The sequence below is a fragment of the Podarcis pityusensis genome, assembly GCF_964106645.2.
Source record: "Podarcis pityusensis genome assembly, chromosome: 4".
NCBI classification, from domain to species: domain Eukaryota; kingdom Metazoa; phylum Chordata; class Lepidosauria; order Squamata; family Lacertidae; genus Podarcis; species Podarcis pityusensis.
The window spans coordinates 18,819,140-18,843,825 of NC_138027.1; the positions used below are offsets into that span (position 1 = coordinate 18,819,140).

The window sequence follows — 24,686 nt, forward strand, 5'->3', positions numbered from 1 at the left end:
ATGTACTTTAATTGAATCTCTCTCCCTTATACACACAAGTTACCATCACATTAGAAGTTTGGAGTTCAGCTCCCTCCGGTTCATTGGTTAGGTTTCCTTTAACCTCTTTGCAAGGCATCTGGGATTCTCCACACATACACAGGCAGAGTCTTTGCGAGCAAATGTGCTTTTCAGATTGGACAGCTTTGCTTCAATACCCCTGCTTTGTTTGGGTTGGGTGAATGCCGTGAAAAAGTCCAGCATGGCTGACCCCGGCCCATCACTGCAGCTGTAAGATGTCGCATTGTTGCCGCCGCAAAGCCACTGGCGGGATGTCATGCCACAGCATCAACAGGCGCATTAATTGCTTCTACAGCATTTGCCCCAGCCTCTCTCAACATGCCCCATCATCACAGCCATCCTTAGAAGCTAGCCTGCAATTAAGTCTGCGGTATTGTCCTATGTCAAGAGATTAAAGAAGGGGTCGAACTTTCAAACCACTGAAAGTTCATCTCGTTAACTGAAGCCTGCTCCACATTGTGTTAGAAAACCCTTCAGATATCTCAGGGATGAGCAGCACTGGATTTAGGTTTGATGGTGGCGCTGTGGGTTAAACCACAGAGCCTAGGACTTGCCGATCAGAAGGTCGGAGGTTCGAATCCCCGCGATGGGGTGAGCTCCCGTTGCTCAGTCCCTGCTCCTTCCAACCTAGCAGTTCGAAAGCACACCAGCGCAAGTAGAAAAGTAGGTACTGCTCCATGGGAAGGTAAACGGCGTTTCCGTGCGCTGCTCTGGTTCACCAGAAGCGGCTTAGTCATGCTGGCCACATGACCTGGAAGCTGTACACCAGCTCCCTTGGCCAGTAAAGGGAGATGAGCACCGCAACCCCAGAGTCGTCTGCGACTGGACCTAATGGTCAGGGGTCCCTTTTCCTTTAAGCTACTGAAAGTAATGGGGCCCTTTATACGTCCAACTGTCCTTTGTCAACAACAAATTGTTGCTGTTTTTTGTGTTGAATATATGCTATATGGTGATTTATGGTACCACTGTATATAGAAATGAGCAAACCAGTGATATTTTAGGGAGCAGACTAGCAGGCAGGACCCATTATTTACATCATAGGAGCCTAAACAACACAAAACACCACTGCTGTATGTATGTTTTATTTTATTTGTTTTTTATCTTATATTTTGGAAATGTACTTCCAGGTGTGTGTTTTTTTCCTTTACATTTTTTGGGGGGGCCCAAGAGAGTGGGGCCCTAAGCTATAGCTTGTTTAGCTTATATGTAAATCCAGCACTGGGGATGAGGTACTAATTTGTATTAGTGGCACAGTTTTGGAGGGGAGTATATGCTTTTTGTTATAATAATAATAATAATAATAATAATAATAATAATAATAATAATAAATTTTATTTATATCCCGCCCTCCCCAGCCGAAGCCGGGCTCAGGGCGGCTAACAACACTAAAATAGTGCAACATTATAAAAACATCAAAGAATTAATTAAAATCAAAATTGATGGCAACCATAAACTAAAGTATTGTAAAGATTGCCAAAGGAGGGAGTCAGGCTGCGCCCTGACCAAAGGCCTGGTGGAACAGCTCTGTCTTGCAGGCCCTGCGGAAAGATGTCAAGTCCTGGAGGGCCCTTGTCTCTTGTGACAGAGCGTTCCACCAGGATGGAGCCGCAGCCGAAAAAGCCCTGGCTCTAGTTGAGGCCAGCCTAACCTCTCTGAGGCCTGGGACCTTCAAGATGTTTTTATTTGAAGACCGTAAGTTCCTCTGTGGGGCATACCAGGAGAGGCGGTCCCGTAGATACGAGGATCCTAGGCCGTATAGGGCTTTGAAGGTTAAAACCAGCACCTTAAACCTGATCCTGTACTCCACCGGGAGCCAGTGCAGCTGGTATAGCACCGGATGAATGTGATCCCGCAGCGAAGACCCCGTAAGGAGTCTCGCTGCGGCATTCTGCACCCGCTGGAGTTTCTGGGTCAGTCTCAGGGGCAGCCCCACGTAGAGCGAGTTACAATAATCCAGTCTGGAGGTGACCGTCGCATGGATCACAGTGGCTAGGTCAGGGCGAGAGAGGTAAGGAGCCAACTGCTTAGCTTGGCGGAGATGAAAAAATGCCGCCTTTGTTATAGCTGCAATCTGCGCCTCCATGGAGAGGGAGGTATCGAAGATTACACCCAAACTCTTAACGGACGGTGCTGGTACTAATTGCACCCCCGCAAGAGATGGGAGTTGCCCCCTCAATCCCATATCGTCCCGTCCCAGCCAGAGGACCTCTGTCTTCGAAGGATTTAACTTCAACCGGCTCCCACGTAACCATCCAGCCACAGCTTCCAAGCATCTGATCAGTGTGTCTGGGGCCGAGTCAGGATGGCCATCCATCAACAGATAGAGTTGGGTGTCATCAGCATACTGATGGCAGCCCAGCCCAAAACTCCGGACAAGCTGGGCGAGGGGGCGCATAAAGATGTTAAAAAGCATCGGGGAGAGTATCACACCCTGGGGCACTCCACACACCAAGGAGTGGCGGGATGACAGTTCCCCCCCAAGCGCCACCCTCTGTCCCCGACCAGAGAGAAACGAGCGCAGCCATTGAAGGACTGTGCCCTGGATCCCCACGTCGGCAAGGCGGTGGTCCAGGAGTTCGTGATCGACCATGTCGAAGGCTGCTGACAGGTCTAGAAGAATCAGCAGCCCCGACCCGCCTCGATCCAGCTGCCTGCGGAGATCATCTGTTAGGGCGACCAGAGCCGTCTCGGTCCCATGACCAGCGCGGAAGCCGGACTGGAATGGATCCAGAGCCGATGTTTCATCCAGAAACCTACCAAGCTGTTCAGCAACCGCTCTCTCAATCACCTTACCCAGGAATGGAAGATTCGAAACTGGGCGGTAATTGGATAGATCTAAGGGATCTAATGATGTTTTCTTTAAGAGCGGACGCACCACTGCCTCCTTCAGTTCCCCTGGGAATGTCCCGGTGCCAAGGGACAAATTGATGATATCCCCCAGGGGGGCCCGCACCTCGTCTGGACACGCTCTAATCAGCCAAGACGGGCACGGGTCGAGAGGACAGATGGTGGGCTTTCCAGCTCGGAGGAGTCTGTCCACATCGGCTGGGGATATCCGGTCAAAGTGGTCCAATACTGGACCCGAGGACAGTCGAGGGGCCTCCAGTTCCTTTATTGTATCCAAATTGGCAGGGAGGTCATGGCGGAGCGACAGGACCTTCTCCGCAAAAAAGCTCGCAAATGCCTCACAGCTGTGTGTCAAATTATTATTTAAATTTGGCTGTCCTTCGAGGGACGTTAAAGACCGAATTACACTAAATAATTGTGTCGGGCGAGAGCTAGCGGATGCAATGGAGGCCGAGAAGTAGGACTTCTTAGCGGCCTTCACTGCCATCTCGTAGGTTTTCATAAAAACTCTATAAGATGTTCTTGAGGCTCCGTCACGGGCACCCTGCCATACTCGCTCTAGCCGTCTGAGGTCCCGCTTCATTTTCCGGAGCTCCTCAGTAAACCAGGGAGCCCGGTTTCTACGGGGTCGCAGAGGGCGCTTAGGTGCGATCTCATTGATGGCTGCCAGGAGCTGGGTATTCCAGCCCTCAACAAGCTCAATCAATGAGTCGCCAGGGGGAGAAAGGTCCCACAAGGCTTGACGGAACCTATCAGGGTCCATCAGCCTCCGCGGGCGAGCCCAAATCGGCTTGCCACCTAAGCAGGGTGGGGGTGGAACATCAATCCTGGCTTTCAGAGCATAGTGATCAGACCATGGCACCTTGATCGAAGGAAACATGATCACATCTATACCGACACCAAAGATCAAATCCAGCGTGTGGCCTGCTTGATGTGTGGGGCCCGAAACAAACTGGGAGAGCCCTAGTGTCGCCATGGAAGACACCAGGTCCAGAGCCTGTGAGGAGGGAGTGGCATCGGCATGGATGTTGAAGTCCCCCAATACCAATAGGTTAGGGAACTCCAAGGCCCAGCCGGCCACCGCCTCCAGCAGGCCTGACAGGGTGGCTGCTGGTGCGCTAGGTGGCCGGTACACCAGCCAGACAGCCAAGCTCACCTCGGAGCCCCACACTAGGCCAACACATTCAATGTGCACAATGCTAATTTTTTGCTAAATTGAGTCCAAACTTCATCCTGCTCTCCCCCCTCTGGACATGCACCAGTGTCCAATGTCCTTAAAATGTTAGTGTCCTTAAAACATTGCACTGGGACATGGGGATGGTATTATTAAGACATTTATACCCCACCTTTCGGTTTTAACCAAACCCACAAGGCTGCTAATGCTTATCTCTGTGCCCTTTATCCTGCTTTTCCTTTTGGCAGAAACATGCCTCTCGTTGATTCATGAATCATTTTGTTTACTGTTTCTGAGGACTTCAAAATTTAGGGAGGAAAAGCCTTTCTGTCACACACACACACACTGAGCTATTCAGTTTGCCAGTGCAGGATCCATTCTTGTTGTGTGTCCACCTTGTTACCTTATCTTCAGTAACTCCCTGTGCACCAAGCAGTTAGAGAGAAGGAAAGGTCTAAAGATTTATCACAGTAATTAAACCTGAACAAAGATAAATACCCAGTCTGTGGATTTCTATTTGGGCAGGTACCTACAGAACCCCCCAGAGCAGAAAAGGAAGCAATTCCATTCTGAGGTGATAAATAGACAGCATTGTCTCTTCCTACGTGGTGCATTTCAATGCAATATATAAATTGCTTTCATTAAAGATTTGCATGGTGCATTAATGAGCATCGATGATGAGTCGCAACTGTAGAAGGAAATGCATAATTTATACAGGGGGTGTATTTGGGGGAAATGGGGCACAGGAAAAAGGACTTCCTCTAGGGTTTGTGGGTATGTGAACGTTGCTGTCAACTCCATGCAACAAGTGCAAATTAATTCCATGTTAAGGCATGCAGTTTCGTGATTGCATTGATGAATGTGCGCCTTCAATGCAAAGAATAAAAATCTTGGAGGATGTGTTTTTATGACTAAAAAGGCCTTCAGGAGCTCTCTGAGGCTTTCAGAGTTGCAGATATAGATGACTTAACAGCTGGGGGCTGAATCCAATTAAGGGAGCAATCTACTGGGACGAGCAGGTTAGAATCCGGCGGATCGCTGGCTGAGCTGGGAGGTTCCTACTGCAGCCGGAGTATGCTGGCTTAACTCCCACAACCTTTGCTCAGCCAGAGATACACTGGGACAGTTAGGGCCAGAGGCATCAGCTTGCAAGAGCGATTGGGGGCGGGGCCGATGTCACAAATGTGGCATTCAACTTCCTGGGATTTGGAAGGGAGATACCATGCCTGTGACAGGATGCTGGAACCGTCCTGCCACCTTCCCAAAGTTGGGTGGGCTTTGGGAAGGTGGTGGGAGGGCTCTTGGACTTATCGGAGCATCACGCCTCCCTCCCTAAGTCGGGCAAAAGCTTCCTGGGCTTTGGGAAGGAGGCGCCATGGGAACATTTAGGGAACTAGCTTAGTCCCCCTAGCCAACTGACCACACACAACTGCTAAGAACAGAGAAGGTGAGGACATGGTATGGTGGGAGTGGGGAAGAGGCTATATCCTAAGCCTGTTCAACTCGGTCATACAGCCTGGCAACCCAGCATAAGGTGGTGAAACTCAGACACTATTTTAAGTGTTAACGGAGAAATCTGAGGGCTTCCTTGGACAAAAAACAAGGACATCAGCCAGGAATACCAGAGCAAAACAGCAGCCAGTAGGCTTGGTCTTTATTGAAGACTGTCGCGACAGGACTCCCACCTGCCACAAGGTGGAACAAGATGGAAGCCCCAAACAAAAGAGCACCCAAACTTTTATTAGCTGCTAATCCCCATGTTACATCTCCCCAAACTACATCACTAATACATCATGGTTACATCATGAAAGGGGAGGTCTGGTGGCAGTAATCTGAGCATCCTGGACCCTGCCCCATGGTTCTCCTTGCCCTCCACCAAACACTCATCAAGTGTAACAAAATAGATATTTACATTTCCCTGTTTCCCAGCCAAGTTAATCACACCCTTTTGTCTTCATCTGGGTTTGTTATTTCTAGAATGGCTGGCTACCTGTCTGGCACTCAGGTATCAGGATGCCAGGAATTATCACTCAGGTAGAAGGGCTGCGGAGTAGCTGAGCTCATATGTCTATATGAATTTCTGAAGTTTTCCCAGTGAGCCAGTATGTTATGTACTGAGTGAATCGGATCCAAAATGCAGCAGTCTGATTGGTCCTAGAACAATAGGATTCAGAATGCAGCAGTCTGATTGGTCCTAGAACAATGCAGCAGTATGATTGGTCTGCAGGAGCCACCCAATCCGGCTCCAGATGGAAGTGAATCCACAACCTAATTGGCCTACAGGAGAATTCTGGAATTAGCCAATCACGTGCAGCCCATTGTGTAAATAATGTATATAAAGCAGATACTTTGAGAGGACATTCACTCCTCCTCACCACTATGAGCTGAATAAAGAGCATGAAATCCACTCTCGACTCAGAGTATATTTCACAGTACATAGATACATTTATCAGTAAATTCTTACATTTGGTATTGTGCAATAGATTGTGCAATTACATTTGGTATTGTGCAATAGAGGCCCTCTGAATAGATAGGAAGAAACTGTGAGGAAGTGTTTTGTGGGGACAAATCACAAAAGTGATTGTGCTGATTTTGGTAGTGGGCTGCATGTGCATGATATCTGCTGGAGGGGCAACCCCCCCCCCAACCTATACATAAATTCCTGCAACATAAGGACTTGTTTTCTCTCTGCAATGCTTAAGCCAGTTAAATCAGCAGTAACCAGAGTTTGGGTCGCTGTAGCTTTATACCAGATTCTTGTGTCTAGAATTGCTCCCCAAGTTTTACTCTGAGTAGTGGAGTGGGTGGCGCTGTGATCTAAACCACTGAGCCTTTTGGACTTGCTGATTGGAAGGTTGGCAGTTCGAATCCGCACGACAGGGTGAGATCCCTTTGCTCTGTCCCAGCTTCTGCCAACCTAGCAGTTCAAAAGCACACCAGTGCAAATAGATAAATAGGTACCGCTCTGGCAGGAAGGTAAACAGCATTTCTGTGTGCTCTGGTTTCTGTCACGGTGTCCCGTTGCACCAGAAGCAGTTCAGTCATGCTGGCCACATGACCTGGAAAGCTGTCTGTGGACAAACACTGGCTCCCTCGGCCTGAAAACCAAGATGAGCGCTGCAGCCCCATAGTCACCTTTGACTGGACTTAACCATCCAGGGGTCCTTTACCGTTTTACCTACATGGAGTAGACCCACTGAAGTTAATGGACTGAAGCTAATCATGCCAGTGGGTCAACTCTCAGTATGACAGTGCCCTAAACTGAAGCCATTTGGGCATGTAAGTCATATATTAATGAATGAATGAATGAATTAAGAATGACTCACACTGGATGCAACTCTATCGCGTGTTGTTGCTTTTCAGTCCGGCAGTGTCTCCAGAACGGCAATTTTGTGTGTTGTGCCTTTTATCACACTATAATCAAGACTGCCTTAGCCATCTCATTTCAGATGAAATCCATGAGAACCATGCAGTATTTCTCTAGGAAAAGAGCAAGATCAAATTGTGGCAGCTGAGTGAGCAAGGGAAGAAATGGATCTCCTTGAATCAGTTCATGGAAGTTCACAAAAAGGGGGGGAAGGGAAGTGATCCTCTTCCCTGCAGAAAATTTGATCTTTTCATCCCACTTTGTTTTTTGCTGGACACCCAAGAAATGAACAAAATAAAGCATAATCATATATGGAAATAGGTGAAGCACTTATTCTAAGGCTTTCTAAATGACCTTCGGAAAGTAGATACCAAAACCCTGAAGAGATCTCAGTAAACAAGACGAGCTATTCATAAAACGAAATGCCAGCCCTGCTGTCACCATGGTGACTTAATCACTTCAACACCCAAACTTTGTAAATAGCAGGGTTTACTGGCAGACAATAGCTCCATCACAGCATCCCATGAGAATGCCAATTTACGGCTACCTTCACCATTCACGATTTTTCTTTTTTATCTATATTCTGAGCATACTGTGGTGAATGCTTTGATAAATTGCACCTAAAAGTTTGTTTTCTGACAACTTTACATTGCAATTTCCAGGGAAGTGTCTGCACGATCTCTTGTCTAGCTGATACGGGTGTCGGGTAAACAACTAAAGTATATGGCTATTAGAATAAAATGTAACCCATGAGATTGTGTGTACATAAATCTGAGTGCATGTATATATCCCAAAATAAAAGGAAAACAACTCTCCATATTTGCCTGTAGCCAAGTTTTGTCGTTGGCTGTAGCTCAACCATGGACCTGAGTTAAGATGGCATGCTAAGTTAGCTGAGTTAGCTCAGCATAGTGCACAAGTAAAAAGTTATTATTAATTATTATTATTATTATTATTATACGGCCCTGTACCCAGGGGTCTCAGGGTGGTTCATAGAATAAAATCAAGCTATAAAACCACAAAATACCTAATTAAAAATAAAAATGACCCAATAGCGCCCCCCCCCAAAAAAAACATTTTGAAAGGGCATAGGATGTAAATCAGATCAAGCAAAGGCCTGGTTAAAAAGGAACATTTTTGCCTGGCACTTAAATGTGTACAATGAAGGCACCAGGTGAACTTCCCTGGGGAGAGTATTCCACAGACGGGGAGCCACTGCAGAGAAGGCCCCGTTCTTGTGTTACCACCTTTCAAACCTCTTGGGGAGGAGGCACACAAAGGAGGGCCTCAGAAGATGACCTCAGGGTCCAGGTAGGTTCATATGGAAAGAGGCTGTCCTTGAGGTATTGCGGTCCTGTTTTATGTTTGAATAGGCCCAGGGCCCATGAGGAATGGTTGCCTCAGGAGGCAAACTGGGGACATCTGAGGGAGGAGACAGCAGAGGTAGATTTAGGGGAGCATGACTGGTTCATTTGCACTGGACACAGAGCCTCGGGGGTGCCGCAAGGGATGCTGCACCAATGATTTGTAACAGAGTACAAGAGGCAGGGTGCGCCAAATTTTGGCATCCCACAGGATGCTGCTGAAATTTGAGACCTGCCACTGGTGGCAGATCCACATCCCTAGAGGTGTGCCTTTTGCTGCCTCAAGCTTATGGTCTACTGGCTCCTCCTCTTCTGCCAGAGCTTCTCTGAACCACCTCCATTCACCTCATGCAGTAGCAGCAGATGGCTGATGAGGGGAGGGGTGCCATTTTTTTGTTTTGCCACAAGCGGCAAAATATCCTGGGCTGGCCCTGAGTAGGCCATATGCATTTTGGAACCCTGATTTCCCAGGGTTAGCAAGGCACTATTAACTAGACTATTCCACATGTTAAAGAAAGGATCCTTCTATTGTTGTTCTGGGAGGAAATCAAGAAATGCATGTGTGCGTGTGTTTAGAGTAAGTGCATATTCACACCGTGCATTTAAAGCACTACAATAAGAAGAAGAAGAAGAGTTTGGATTTGATATCCCGCCTTTCACTCCCTTTAAGGAGTCTCAAAGCGGCTAACATTCTCCTTTCCCTTCCTCCCCCACAACAAACACTCTGTGAGGTGAGTGGGGCTGAGAGACTTCAGAGAAGTGTGACTGGCCCAAGGTCACCCAGCAGCTGCATGTGGAGGAGCGGGGACGCGAACCCGGTTCCCCAGATTACAAGACTACCGCTCTTAACCACTACACCACACTGGCTCTTTAATACCACTTTAAACCATCATGGCTTCCCCCCAAAGAATTCTGGGAGATGCAGTTTCTGAAGGGTACTGAGAATTGTGAAGAGGTCCCTGTTCTCACAGAGCTACGATTCACAACTATCCATCCCCTGCCACAGGGAACTCTGGGAATTGTAGCTCCATGAGGGGAATAGATGTCTCATAAGAGCTCTAAGCACCCTTCGCAAAATAGCTCCTAGAGTTCTTTGGGATAAGGGGCACAACCCTGGCAGTTATCACCAAACAGAGTGTTTTTTCAGTAGAACTGCTGAAGTGGTTCACACCGCCTCTATTCTTTAGTCATCACTCTAATTAATGGATGAATTATTAAAAGGCCAGGCTGTCAGGTTGCTGATTAAATACCTTTGATTTTACATCAGTCACAGGCGAAACCGAGTGATGGCTACATTTCAAATAAAGTGAACTGCCTCCAACCCATACCAATTATCTCAGACTTCCTTCTTTCCATGTGAATGAGGAACAGGTGCCTTTAATTAAAAATTGTTTCCTCTGAAAATGTCCCTCTGTTGCTGTATAAACACTTAAAAATATCACTTAGCATTGTGGGCGCAAATCAAGACGTAGAAATGCAATTATTATAAGCTGTAGCATTGTTTCTAATTTAATTTACTTCAGAGCAATCCTAACTCTGGTTGGAAAAAAGGAGTCAGTTGGAAAAAGAAGAGGGCATCCACAACCACACCCAAAATCTTCCAGGACAGAAGGGGAGGCTTTTGTTGTTGTCGTTTAGTCGTTTAGTTGTGTCCGACTCTTCATGACCCCATGGACCAGAGCACGCCAGGCACTCCTGACTTCCACTGTCTTCCACAGTTTCGTCAAACTCATGTTAGTAGCTTCGAGAACACTGTTCAACCATCTTGTCCTCTGACATCCCCTTCTCCTTGTGCCCTCCATCTTTCCCAACATCAGGGTCTTTTCCAGGGAGTCTTCTCTTCTCATGAGGTGGCCAAAGTATTGGAGCCTCAGCTTCAGGATCTGTCCTTCCAGTGAGCACTCAGGGCTGATCTCCTTAAGAATGTATAGGTTTCATCTTCTTGCAGTCCATGGGACTCTCAAGAGTCTCCTCCAGCACCATAATTCAAAAGCATCAATTCTTCAGCGATCAACCTTCTTTATGGTCCAGCTCTCACTTCCATACATCACTACTGGGGAAATCATAGCTTTAACTATACAGACCTTTGTTGGCAAGGTGAGATCTCTGCTTTTTAAGATGCTGTCTAGGTTTGTCATTGCTTGGCAGGGGCTGGTTAAATCCTTATTTATTTATTTATTTATTTATTTATTTATTTATTTGCTGTGCTGCAGTAGTGTGTCATGTCATGGCCCTGGAGTCTGATTCATTGCCTTCAGGGGAAGTGGGTCAGAGGACTCTGAAGGAGAAAGGGAAGGGCATGCAAGGCCAGCCCCAGAAGTGCCGTCCCCACACCTGAGGATATGGCACTACCATCCTCTGACTCAAAGGACTCCACTGTGGAAGGCCTGAGCCCCCTCTTCCCATTACAGGAGGAAGTTATTGTAACAGAGAAGGGGCCCTTTAAGCAGGGCAGCATCCTGTGGCACAGGTGGGCCTAACAATAAGACTATGCCTGCTGTTACTACTTCAGTTCCACCTTGCTTCTTGCTGGAGCAACTTGAAAGCTTTTTGTCCCCTCAGAGTGGGGCTATGGCCTTGCCCGGTATCCCACCTGAACCTCATCTAACTTGTCCCACCTTGCCTAGCCTTACACCCTAGTTGGACCTCCTTGTTTTACATCCTAACTGGACCCTGCTGCACCACAGAGCGCAGCGTGGAAAAGCCTAGATAGGTACATTTTCTGGGAAGAACTTAGGATCCATCAGATCCTTGGCCTGCTCATCTCTTCCCAGGCCCCCCATAATCCCCCATCTCAGTGCCTTCTGCCTATTGGCAGCAGAAAAAATTGGCAGAGTGTGTGTGTGTGGGTTGCCTTTGCTACCTTATCCACAAGAGCTACTGCACAACACCACCAGCAGCACTGGAGGTGGATGATTTCTGGGTCCTAATTGCTTCCAGACTCATGTTTCCAGAGTTGGGATTGTGACCTTTGTCACTTTACGTGAAATTTGCTAAGGGTCTGCATGCCTGAGGGAAGACAGAAGCAAGAGAGACCAGAGACCACATACGATAAACTCCTCACAGAACCATCTATGGTCTGAGAGACCTATTGGGACAACTGCTCCTCCACCGTCCCTGGCACTGCCTTATACAGAAAAAAGCTGCCTTATACAGAGTCAGACCATTGGTTCATCTAGCTCAGTATTGTCTACAATGTCAGTGGTGTCCAAACTTTTTTCAAAGAGGGCCAGATTTGATGAAGTGAAGGGCCGTGAGGGCCAACCAAAGGGACAACCAAAGTTGACCTTTTTTTAGGATTGAAGTTGTTGAGGGGTTTTTTTTTAGGATTCTTTTATCCCAGGAAATAAACTGCCACAGGGGCCAGATTAAACCAACCAAAAATGGTTTTTGGACCCCCAAAAATGGACTTTGGACATGTCTAGTCTACACTGAGTGGCAGCAGCTCTCCCAGCAGGTGTCTCTCCCAGTCCTACCTGGAGCTGCTAGGATTGAACCCAGTACATTTTCGGGCACATTTCAAAGTGTTGGTGCTGACCTTTAAAGCAGTAAATGGCATTGGCCCAGTATACCTGAAGGAGCGTCTCCACCCCCATCGTTCTGCCCGGACACTGAGGTCCAGCGCTGAGGGCCTTCTGGTGGTTTCCTCAGGGCAAGAAGCGAAGTTACAGGGGACGAGGCAGAGGGCCTTATCGGTAGTGGCGCCCGCCCTGTGGAATGCCCTCCCATCAGATGTCAAGGAAATAAACAACTATCTGACTTTTAGAAGACATCTGAAGGCAGCCCTGTTTAGGGAAGCTTTTAATATTTGATGAATTATTGTATTTTAATATTTTGATGGAAGCTGCCCAGAGTGACTGGGAAAACCCAGCCAGATGGGCGGGGTATTAATAATAATAATAATAATAATAATAATAATAATAATACCTGGGACCTTCTGCATGCAAGGTAGATGACTCTATCACTGAGCTACAACCTTTCCCCAGTCACGATCCTTACCATTAAAAGGAAGTCGAATAGTCTAAGGAACTAATGGATTGTTGGAAATGTTGGGGAGATGCTTCCAAATTTATAGACCTAAAATCCCCCCAACTTTCTAACTATCAGTCGACAAGGGGTAATTTTTTTAAAAAAGCACATTAGAAATAAATGTGCCATCAGCCTAAATTGTGATTACTGCCTTCGTTGTGCCGCTACGGCTGAAAACAATAGCTCAGACAATTAGTAGCTGAAAGGCCTGAACTCACTGTAGCGGCAAAGCATTGTGTGTCTTGGAGCAGTGGCAATGACTTTCTATTACGGAGCTAACCTTGACATTTCTGCATTTAGAGGCAGCCCTGACAAAGCTGACGGAGAACCGGCTGCAGAGAGAGGCTGCCTCAGAGCTAATGCTGGGTGTCAAAAGTTCAGTAGCGTAGAAGAGTCAGTCAGTGGGGAAATGGGAGGAGAAGACAAGATAGTGGGAGAGGAGAATCCTTAATATAATAACTGAGATGCAGTTATGTCTTCTGGCAGGAGGAGGGCTCTGGTGCTGTAGCTACCTCCTTTTTCTCAACCTATTTTCTAGTGTGGGAATAATAATAAATAAATAATAATAATAATAATATAATTTATTATTTATACCCCACCCATCTGGCTGGGTTTCCCCAGCCACTTTGGGCAGCTCCCAACAGAATATTAAACAGAATAAAGCAGCGAAGACTACCATCACTTTTTAAATATATTTATTACATTTTTGTCCCACCTTTCTTTCCAAGAGCTTAAAGCAGCGCATGTAATTCTCTCCATTTCCATTTTATCCTCACAACCCTCTGGGGAAAGTGCCTGGCCCATGTTCAGCCAATGATGATAGATCACGGTACCACTTTTGAAGACTTATTTGTGAATTGCTCCAATCAATTTTTTGCTTTTGTCTGTTTGTTTGCGATCATAACAGAGAAAAAAAAGATTCATATGTGTAACTTGCTCTGAGTCACATCTCTGCCCTGCCTTATTCCACTTAATCAGATCCACCAGGCTTGCCTGTTACTCTCTTGATTTGAACAATCTCTGTCGAAAGGAAATCAGGAAGTTTCTCTGCCACTGTTTTAATAGAAAATTGAGATTTACTTCTTTTATAAGCATAGTGACTTTGAGCCACTTTTGTTTCCATTTTAGTTGGCCAATAATTATAATGCCTGCTGCAATTTTTCTTACTGTATTTTCCAGAGATCATCTACAGCTGGGTATTTAATGAATTCCCCTCCTTTGTGGCAGAAGACAGCCGGCGCTTTATCTCCCAGGAAACGGGCAATCTCTACATTTCCAAAGTACAGCCCTCGGATGTAGGCAGCTATATCTGCCTGGTGAAGAACACGGTGACCAATGCGAGAGTGCTTAGCCCACCCACACCGCTAACCCTTCGAACTGATGGTAAGCTGCCTTGGTCTCGAAGTCGAAATGTATTGGGCCTGTGCTGGTCCCGGGGGGAGGTTTCCGTGAGGCGTGGTCAGAGTCCGGTCCTGGGTCAAGGGTCTGGAGACAGTCCACAAAGGGCGAAGCGGGGTCCGAAGCAAGAAGCCGGGCGTGGTCGGGAACTCCGGAAGAACAGGTCTGGGTGCTGGCAGAAGCAGGTTTCCAACGACATTGCTCCCACAACCTGGGACTGGGCTGACTGGCCTTTATCTCCTCTGAGGCCAGGGGCGGTCCCGGCCCACAGGTGACCCGCCTCTCCTGGCCTTAAGGCGAACACTCCTCCTGAGAGAACCCAGTTCCCTCCGCCTCTCTGCCTAAGCCTCTGCAGCTCAGGAGAGGATGGAGGGTTACTGGACCAGGGGCAGCTTCATCTTCCCATGACAGGGCTGGGAGAGGCACACCTGCAGGCAATGGGTCCTCAATCACCTCCGGAGCCAGAGTGGACGCATCTGGTGTCTGCTCCTGAGGATCCGGCACAGGTGCAGGCCCTTCAGATTCAAGCCCCTGCCCCAGCTCAGCCGGCCCTGGAGGCGGGGACTCCTGTGCAGGCTGGGACTCCTCAGATTCAGCTTCTGAATCAGATTCCCAGACCATCACAGAGCCCCTTACACACACACACATACATGCATAAACATGCTGCCTTGCCCCCGCAGTGGAGGGAGCCGGGGTCATGAAATGTCAGCATGCTCCGTGGCATGTGTGCATGACACCAGCACGCCCTGTGGTGTCTTGCTGATGTCATGCGCACACCCTGCTGGGCATGCTGACATGTTGTGCCACATGTGATGTACTCAGATGTGAGTAATAAAGCCAGGAGTGATAAACCTTAAGTTTCTTTCATGCCATATTTACTTCACCACTCTGCTGTGCTGCATACAGTGGTACCTCGCAAGACGAATGCCTCGCAAGACAAAAAACTCGCTAGACGAAAGGGTTTTTTGTTTTTTGAGCTGCTTCACAAGACGATTTTCCCTATGGGCTTGCTTCGCAAGACGGAAACATCTTGCAAGTTTGTTTCCTTTTTCTTAACACCGTTAATACAGTTGCGACTTGACTTTGAGGAGCAACTCATAGAACACGGTGTGGTAGCCTTTTTTGAGGTTTTTAAAGACTTTGGTGATTTTTGAAGCTTTTCCAAAACTTTCCCGACACCGTGCTTCGCAAGACGAAAAAAATCGCAAGACGACAAAACTCGCGGAACGAATTAATTTCGTCTTGCGAGGCACCACTGTATTCCATACTCTAATGTGGGAGAGGTGTTGCTCCTTAGAGTTGAAACTATTATTGTTTCAATTCTTTTGTATTTCCACTCCAGGACCTTTGGGCGGGTCTATATATACAGTAAATAAATAAAATAATATACCGTATTTTTCCGTGTATAAGACTATATTCCCTCCTATTTTTTTCAAGTTTAAAATTCAGGGGTTGTCTTATACACGGAAAGTGCATATGGGGGATTTCTTTATTTGGAGTCCCAAAAAATAGGGGTCGTGTTATACATGGGGGCATGTTATACACGGAAAAAGTACGGTATCGCTGAGCAAGATGTTCAAATACTCTGACGTGGTCAAAGAAAGCTTCATATGTGTGCACAATAGACATTCATTTTAAATTAAACATGTTACTGTGCATGCATGATTGTTGGCACCATTCCCATTTTCTTGATTTCAAGAAAACGTATTTAGGATCAGGAAATAAGATTACTTTCAGTGACTGCTGCTCTTTCAGAAACCCATTTGAGCAGTCCTCTCTCTCTCTGTCTGTCTGTCTGTCTCTCTCTCACACACACAAACACATAAGCTCATAGGAGTGAGCATTAAACAAAGCCATAAAACATGCAAACACAGCAAGGAACTTGCTCAGGCTTATAAATATTTGAGCACTGTGAGAACATTACAAAGTCTAGGCTTTAAGAAAGATCATTTGATTTGTTACAGTATATATTCATTCAGAGCTTAGCCTGGAATTAAGTTGATCTTTGTTCATTACTGCATGGCTGGAAAGTTTCCATGTTTGCACAGCGTGAATCCTGCATAAGAAGTACATTCTTCTTGTACTTCAAGCCATAGCAGTTTGTTTTGCTTTGGCATCCTCCTAAATTTACCCGTCGTGGTAGTTCAGCAGTCGACAAATGTTATCTGACATTATCTAGGCTAAGCCCCACTTTCCTTTTTTAAGACACTGAACACAATTTCCAAAAGAACTCACATTTCTGTTTGGTCATACCCACAAATGCATTGCATTCTATTCTCTTCAAAAACATGGGTTTTGTTGACCTACAGCCTATAGGAAACATGAGCTTCATGCACCAGTGGTGAATCTTCACACATTGCATTTTTCCAATGTGTGTGTCTCCGAGCACATTTTTATTATGTATTATGTGGCTTTTATATTGTGATTTTATGTTGCAGCCACCCTGAGACCTACAAGTTGAATGAATAAAAATCAATGAAGCACATGTTTCTTTCATTCACACATTACATTTTTAGATATCCTAAACAGGAAATGTGTGAATGACAGAAAAATGTGCTTGAAGAAACATGTGTCACGCAAGTGCACAATTTGTTGCAGGGAATTGTTCAGTGGTCCACTAGTTAGTTAGTAAATCCTGGTTTGTTGCCACATGATGTGTGAAATGGTCCACAGGCTCTGTACTGTACATAGAAGAGCTGTAAAGGTAAAGGGACCCCTGACCACTAGGTCCAGTCGTGGCCGACACTGGGGTTGCGGCACTCATCTCGCTTTATTGGCCAAGGGAGCTGGCGTACAGCTTCCGGGTCATGCGGCCAGCATGACTAAGCCGCTTCTGGCGAACCAGAGCAGCGCACGGAAATGCCGTTTACCTTCCCGCTGGAGCGGTACCTATTTATCTACTTGCACTTTGACGTGCTTTTGAACTGCTAGGTTGGCAGCAGCAGGGACTGAGCAACGGGAGCTCACCCCTTCACGGGGATTCGAACCGCTGACCTTCTGATCGGCAAGTCCTAGGCTCTGTGGTTTAACCCACAGCGCCACCCGCGTCCCAGAAGAGCCATAGTCTATGGCCAAAGAAGATGAGATGATGATGGTCAACGATGGGATAACCCATCCTGCTATTTTCAGTTAGGAATATGCAACCAGGAGTCTGTGGGAACTTAAACAGGATATTGGGGAAGGGATAGATTTAACTTTCCCTCCTGCACACCCCCCACCCCCATGAAAACCACCCACTGGAAGTAATTATTTGCCTCCTTAGGGGAAATGTGCATGTGCCCTATAACGCCCCAATGAGGTTATTTAATTTGGGGAAATGACTGTTTCGAACACAAGTTTATGAAGGATGCAGTCACAGGTCTCAACTATCTCCTCTAATTGTGCCCTGAGAGGAAATGCAGTACGTTTGAGAAATTCGATTCACAGCTTCTCAGATGACAGGGCTGGAAGAACTCTTGAGAGCTTCTTCTTAGTAATGGCAGGCTACCACTCTGATATAGGACGGTTTGGTCTGTCAATTTCAGATTCTCTTAGTTTCTCATTTTCCCAGTCAAGTTCAGCACCAATTTGCAATTTTTAAGAAAGTTCATCAACATTCTTTAGTCTATGTTTCTCTTAACATATGTATTTTTGCATGCAATTTTCCCCGGTACAATGCATTTTTCATTTAGAGAAGCATTACTTTCATTTAGATAAGCATTTTCAGACACTCTTTCCCCTAATATACACATTTTTGCCTGTGCATGTGTTTTGGTCTGAGAATTGCCTACTGAAATTCAGAGAAGTATGCGTTTCAAAGGACAGTTGCATACAATTTTGCCGATTGATTCAGAAAAATGCAGATGTATTTCCATTCAAATGCAAACTGAACCTAATTTATTTCCTATCCTTAGCTCCATTTTTCAAATACTGGTATAGGGAGTTGTTGTTGATGTTTTTTAGTCATTTAGTCGTGTCCAACTCTTCATGACCCCATGGACCAGAGCACGCCAGGCACTCCTGTCTTCCACTGTCTCCCACAGTTTGGTCAAACTCATGCTGGTAGCTTTGAGAACACTGTCCAACCATCTCATCCTCTGTCATCCCCTTCTCCTTGTGCCCTCCATCTTTCCCAACATCAGGGTCTTTTCCAGGGAGTCTTCTCTTCTCATGAGGTGGCCAAAGTATTGGAGTCTCAGCTTCAGGATCTGTCCTTCCAGTGAGCACTCAGGGCTGATTTCCTTCAGAATGGATAGGTTTGATCTTCTTGCAGTCCATGGGACTCTCAAGAGTCTCCTCCAGCACCATAATATAGGGAGTAGGTACGCTCAATGCATATTGTGACCTGCCCACAGAGACCCACACCTATGCAGTTCATCAGTGTAGGCAAAGGGGATCTCCAATTTGCCTAGAGCAAAGCTTTCCATCTTCTTCCCAGGTTGTTTGGGTCCCATTCCTTCTGTTCATGCAAGTGAGAAAAGCAAGTTCCATCCATCCAGAAGCTGATGAGGGCTACAAAGTTTTCTCTGTTGATATGAATTTATCTTGGCAATGCATGTGCTGTAGTTTGAGAAGTATCTAGAATTCATGTGATAAATGGAAAAGAACCTGTTTACTGGACAGGCTGCCAGAAACACTGTGATAATTTGCTTGGATTTGTTATAAGCAGTGAAGGGTTTTGCTTGCGTTGCTAGCTTCAGTCCCTAGAGCAATCACATCATTCCATGAACTCGCCAGCCATCCTGTTTTCATGTTGCATTAATAATCTATATCATCATACCCAATTCAGGACTTGTGTGTGTGTATACCATAGAGATGTGGTTTAGATTCCCCATTAGAACACCTAAGACTGTAACTTTTACAAATTGCAACATTAGCATTTGCTCTTGGTAATTCGGTTGCTACCTGTCAGTCTGAGAGTCCTCATTAGCTATTGGCTATGCTTCTGTGATCTCACAGAAGCCTAGAATGGGGATCGGAAGGTAGAAGAAGGTGGGAGGTGCTGACTGAGGAAAAGACCAAAATAAAGTAGAATAGTCTGACTGTATTTATTGATCACTGGGTCATTGATCATTGATTCCTTCCAGGAGGAAAAGACTGTCGTCAAAGTAAAGACAAAAAAGGACTGGGGAGAAGAAGAAGGCAGGAAGCCATAGGTAGAGAGAAACAGCAAGGGTTTTAGCAAAGAGTGGAAGAAACAAAGGAATAAGGAAATGATGGCTGGAGTAGGGTAACCAGACATCCCCGTTTCCCGGGGACAGTCCCCGGATTTGCAAATAAGTCCCCGGACAAATTCCATCCCTGAAATGTCTACGGATATCATCTAATGTCCCCGGGAAATGCAGCAGTGGCAGTCTCAGCAGCCTGGAGCAGTTGGCTCTGGCTGGCTTCAGGAGCTGCTCGGAAGTCCCCATATGATGGTGGTGCAGGGGCTCTAAGCTTCAGCTTCCGGGCTGCCTCCACCTTCCCTGACCCCAGCAACAAAGCTGTGAAGGGAGACTTCACACTGCCTACAAGCTTGCATGCAAGCAGGAGGGGGCAGGGATCTCTCAGTTAGGCAATGGGAAGCCTCCCTTCCCAGCTGAGGGATCCCCACCCCCTCTTGCTTGCATGCAAGTAGGAATGGGATTAGGGCTGTTCCGATGGGAAGGGAGGCATTGTGCTGCCCGAGCCTTGCTGCCATTACTGCTCTCAGCCCTCCTTCTCCGCATTCCATGCCTGACCCACCGCATACCACTTCACCACCACCACCACCAAAGAACCAACAACTCAGGGGCTACCCAGGCTCATGGAGAAATGAGATAGAAGCCTGGGAGCAAGGGGAAACGTGGCTGTTGAGGTCAAGGCGGTGGCCGCCCCTCTGCCACTGCCATCGCTGCAGCATCAACATCCCGAACATGTAGTAATTAATTAATTAAAGTGTCCCCAGATTCATTGAAAAAAATCTGGTAACCTTAGGCTGGAGGAGACCAGAGTGTTGAGGGAAGGAAGGATGACTCTGAGCCAAATGAGGCTGAAGGAGTAAGACAGGTGCAATTGGAAATAAGCCTGTGGCATTGGTTCAGTGTGCATGATGTCATGGAATGTTCTGAAAGAAAAGAATTCTCTCAGGACCTAGGTTCAGAGGAAGGACACCTTATTTGTCCTTGGCTAGCAATGACAAACCTAGACAGCATCTTAAAAAGCAGAGACATCACATTGCCAACAAAGGTCCATATAGTTAAAGCTATGGTTTTCCCAGTAGTGATGTATGGAAGTGAGAGCTGGACCATAAAGAAGGCTGATTGCCAAAGAATTGATGCTTTTGAATTATGGTGCTGGAGGAGACTCTTGAGAGTCCCATGGACTGCAAGAAGATCAAACCTATCCATTCTTAAGGAAATCAGCCCTGAGTGCTCACTGGAAGGACAGATCCTGAAGCTGAGACTCCAGTACTTTGGCCACCTCATGAGAAGAGAAGACTCCCTGGAAAAGACCCTGATGTTGGGAAAGATGGAGGGCACAAGGAGAAGGGGGTGACAGAGGATGAGATGGTTGGACAGTGTTCTCGAAGCTACCAGCATGAGTTTGACCAAACTGCGGGAGGCAGTGGAAGACAGAAGTGCCTGGCGTGCTCTGGTCCATGGGGTCATGAAGAGTCGGACACGACTAAATGACTAAACAACAACAACAAGCTTTGCTGAGGGAAACGGAGCAGCGTTCTTTTTGGAAGATCACCTAACTCATTCAAGTGTGCTCTTTGTGGAGAAAGGCTGCATAGATATGTGGAGAGCGAGATTTGAAGCAATCCAATTACAGCAATCCCGCCTGTGAATTGGAATCTTCATGGACTACTACTTCCCATTCAGAATTCTCGACTGTGGGCAACACCCTGGGATTTGGCATCTTATGACAAGAAAGCTCCCCAGACAACATGTCTATATATTTATCTTCATTGAGGCAGCTGAATAATATTATAGTTTTATGTCAGATCCTGCAAGAGTGTAGGAATTCACTTGTCTTTATATTAATCTTTTATTTCCTTAGAGCTCTGCCTCAAAGGGAAACTTATCTCCTTGATACGAAGCAAATTAAATAAAAACATCAAGAAATCCTTGAATGGATTCTGAATAAAATGAATACCTCATTTGTGCAGATGTCCTTGACGATCAGTCATTCCATACAATTCAATTTCGCTTTGCGCAGACTTACAAAAACAATTTAAAATTCTATCTGAGGAGATAAAAAGTTTCACCAAGAAGAAAAAAAATAGATTGTGCATCATTTCATTAACTGCCTTTTACAATATCTTAGAAACTCAGAAGAATTATTTAATAAGTGTTTACAAGCAGGAGAAAGAGGCATTGTTAGGAGGCAGCTTTGGAGTCTCAGTTACCAATTGGAAGTAGTAAAAGAAAATCAACAACTGTTTTTCAGGTGTGGGGTGTGTGTGTGTGACACAGGCAACTTCCTCAAACTCAGAGAGCTTAAAATATTTGTTGATTGGTAATAATGCACAGCCATTTTTGGCTCATATCTTTTTTCAATACTTTTTCTCCTTCCTATGTGATAAATAAAAACAATATTGATTACATGCTATTTATTTCTAACAAATTAACGGAGCCACTCAAAGGCTGGTATGATTTACAACTGAGGTAGCCTTCTATGGTGCCTTCCGGCTGCTTTGGACTACAACTTCCATCAGTCTTGTCCACTGGCCATGTTGCCTGGGGCTGATGGGAGTTGGAGCCCAATAGCATCTCATGGGCACTGAAGTATAGGTGAGTTCCCACAAGGCAAGGCACAGTAATAACAGCAAGAACCTTTACTGAACTAACAGAACTCGACAACAGGGCCAAAGCAACTGCTTATATACATTTCTGAAGGCCTGGGCCACTCCCACTCTCAACGTGATTGGCTGTCTAAACTTCCAAGCTGCGAATCATAACTCAGAGTTTAAGGGCTAAGGGCAGAGGCCCGAATCCTGAAATGTTCTGTGATTGGATATCATATATCGAATCAGAACACAGCGGCTCAGAATACTTAATCCAGACTCAAGCTCAGGCAAACACAGACCACTGAATACATAACAGGCACCACTTTGGTTTCTCCTGCTTTTTGTGCTCCAACTCTGGCCTGCACACATCCCTGCTCTCACCCCCAAATATATAGCCACTGTTAGATCTCAGACCACAACTGATTTCTCAGGGCTGCATTACACATGAAATAAGAGATCTGCTCTTCCAGATCTGTTTTTGCTAAAAGCCGCCACAGGGGCCTAAATTTGGATGCAGGCCATGTTTCTGGCAGAATGCATTTAAAAACAAGCAAACTTCCTCTCAGGGCTGTTTCCATCACTTAAATCTCTGCACGCCCCCAAAGGCAGCTATTAACCACAGAGGGAAGGCAAACAAATGCTGGTATAGTGCCTCTGTTTCCCCCTCAGTGGCTAATCCTCCCAGGGAGGGAATTTTCAGCACAGAATCAGCACAAAGAGAAACTGTGGACATAAGTTATGAACGCTACCCCAATCTCTGAGTGGTGCAAGCTTCTAGGAGTTAGAGGGCTCATGTTTCCTTTTGGAATGAGGCACAGCGGAGACTGTGGTGTCTTTATGATATATTGTTTATTTACACATATATACAACCTGAGCCTACGATGGAGAGGGTCGCAGCATTAACAGTCCAAAATGGTTTTGTTTCTCCCATAGCTGCAGCCTTGGATTTGGACAGAAATCAATCATTGCTCGAGCTTTCTCCCTCCCCACCCCCTTTTGCTGCCTTGCTTCTGACCCACATCACTCCAAGGCTAAACTCTGGCTTCATCCTTCTGACTAGCCATGAGCTCAAGCGAAAGCTGGGACCACCCATTTGCTGCCTCACCCAGAACCCCTTTCTTCTGTATCCCCTAATGGCCCATCACCCAGGCTATTACCTAATATTATATACCTTATATTTTAACACTTGCTGGGAGCGGGAGTTAGAAGGTTCTCTGCATACAAACCACTTCCTCCTCCATCCCTGAAATCTCATAACACTAGAAAGCTACCTTATACAGAGTCAGACTGTTCTTATGTTCTATAGAAGGGAAAGTGGGAGAGGAAAACTGAGGTGATGAGTGATTATTATTATTTATTAAATTTGTCTTTGGAGGGTGGGGATCTCCATAACCACTGGAGTTTACGAATGTGTGTTTGGAAGGGCATTTTCTTACTTGGAACCGCTCTTCAACAGTGTGTGGTTGAAAACTATGTTCTGCCTCCGTGGTCGGAGGCAGCGATGCTTAGGAAGGCCGGTTGCTGGGAACTGCGAGAGGAGAGGGTGCTCTTCAGCTCGGATCCGGCTCGTGGGTTTCTCACAGACTTCTTTTTGGCAACTGTGAAAACAGGAAGCTGGGACAGATAAGCCATTGGCCTGATCCAGCAGGTTCTTCTTGTGATCTTATGTAGAAAGTTCAGAAACAGAACCTTGACTGAACTCTAATCTCAAATCTGCATCTGGTTTTAATCTGGTGACCTGACAGTTCTCTGTTCTGGAATTGCAAAGAAACTAGCCATGCCAGTCAAAGGGAAATCATTTATCTATATTAAAACTTCCAGGTCGAGGTTGCATGCTGAAGACATTCTTATTTAGACAAGCCTACCTAGATGTTTAGGGACGCAGGTGGCACTGTGGGTTAAACCACAGAGCCTAGGGCTTGCTGATCAGAAGGTCGGCAGTTCGAATTCCAGCAATGGGGTGAGCTCCCGTTGCTTGGTCCCTGCTCCTGCCAACCTAGCAGTTCGAAAGCACGAAGTGCAAGCAGATAAATAGGTACCGCTCTGGTGGGAAGGTAAATGGCGTTTCTGTGCGCTGCTCTGTTTCGCCAGAAGCGGCTTAGTCCTGCTGGCCACATGACCCGGAACCTTCCTCGGCCAGTAAAGTGAGATGAGCGCCACAACCCCAGAGTCGTCTGCGACTGGACCTAATGGTCAGGGGTCCCTTGACCTTTACCTTACCTAGATGCTTAGAAACTCTGTATGAGTTTTAATTCGTTTTACTCTATTCTATTGTGAAGGTAATAATCATAATCATAATAATCATTTTAAAACCTTTTGTATGTTTTACATTACAGATGTAAATTTTTAGTGATTTAAAAAAAAAATTGCAAACCACTTTTAGGTTTCCCCCCCACAATCAAGCAGTATATCAATTTTATGAAATGAATAGTTGAATAGTAAATAGATAAATTGTCTGAGCAACATGGAGACCAACTCTTGTTGATTACAGGTCACCTTCAATCCCCTGTTGCTTTTGCTTCAACCCAGTTTGAACAGCCCAGGTAGTGGATCTAATCCCTGCTAAATGCATGGCAATCCTTCCATCATTTTTGCATTTCCAAACAGGCAGCAAAACATGGAAGATTTCTAGGGCCTCTGGCAGGTGACTATACATGGTTTATACACTGAATTAGTGCTAATACTGGTAGTAGTGTTTTATTAGATTTCTTA

The 24,686-nt window shown here is 46.1% G+C and overlaps 1 protein-coding gene across 4 annotated transcripts in view; it reads left to right on the plus strand.

Moving 5' to 3' along the window:
* Positions 1-24,686, plus strand: part of CNTN5 (contactin 5) — a 674,545-nt gene that overhangs the window by 483,289 nt on the left and 166,570 nt on the right. For all 4 annotated transcript variants that reach the window (XM_081001824.1, XM_081001823.1, XM_081001826.1 and 1 more), the window contains one exon: positions 14,021-14,224. In XM_081001824.1, coding sequence (XP_080857950.1) covers positions 14,021-14,224 — 204 coding nt within the window. The remainder of the gene's footprint in view (positions 1-14,020; positions 14,225-24,686) is intronic.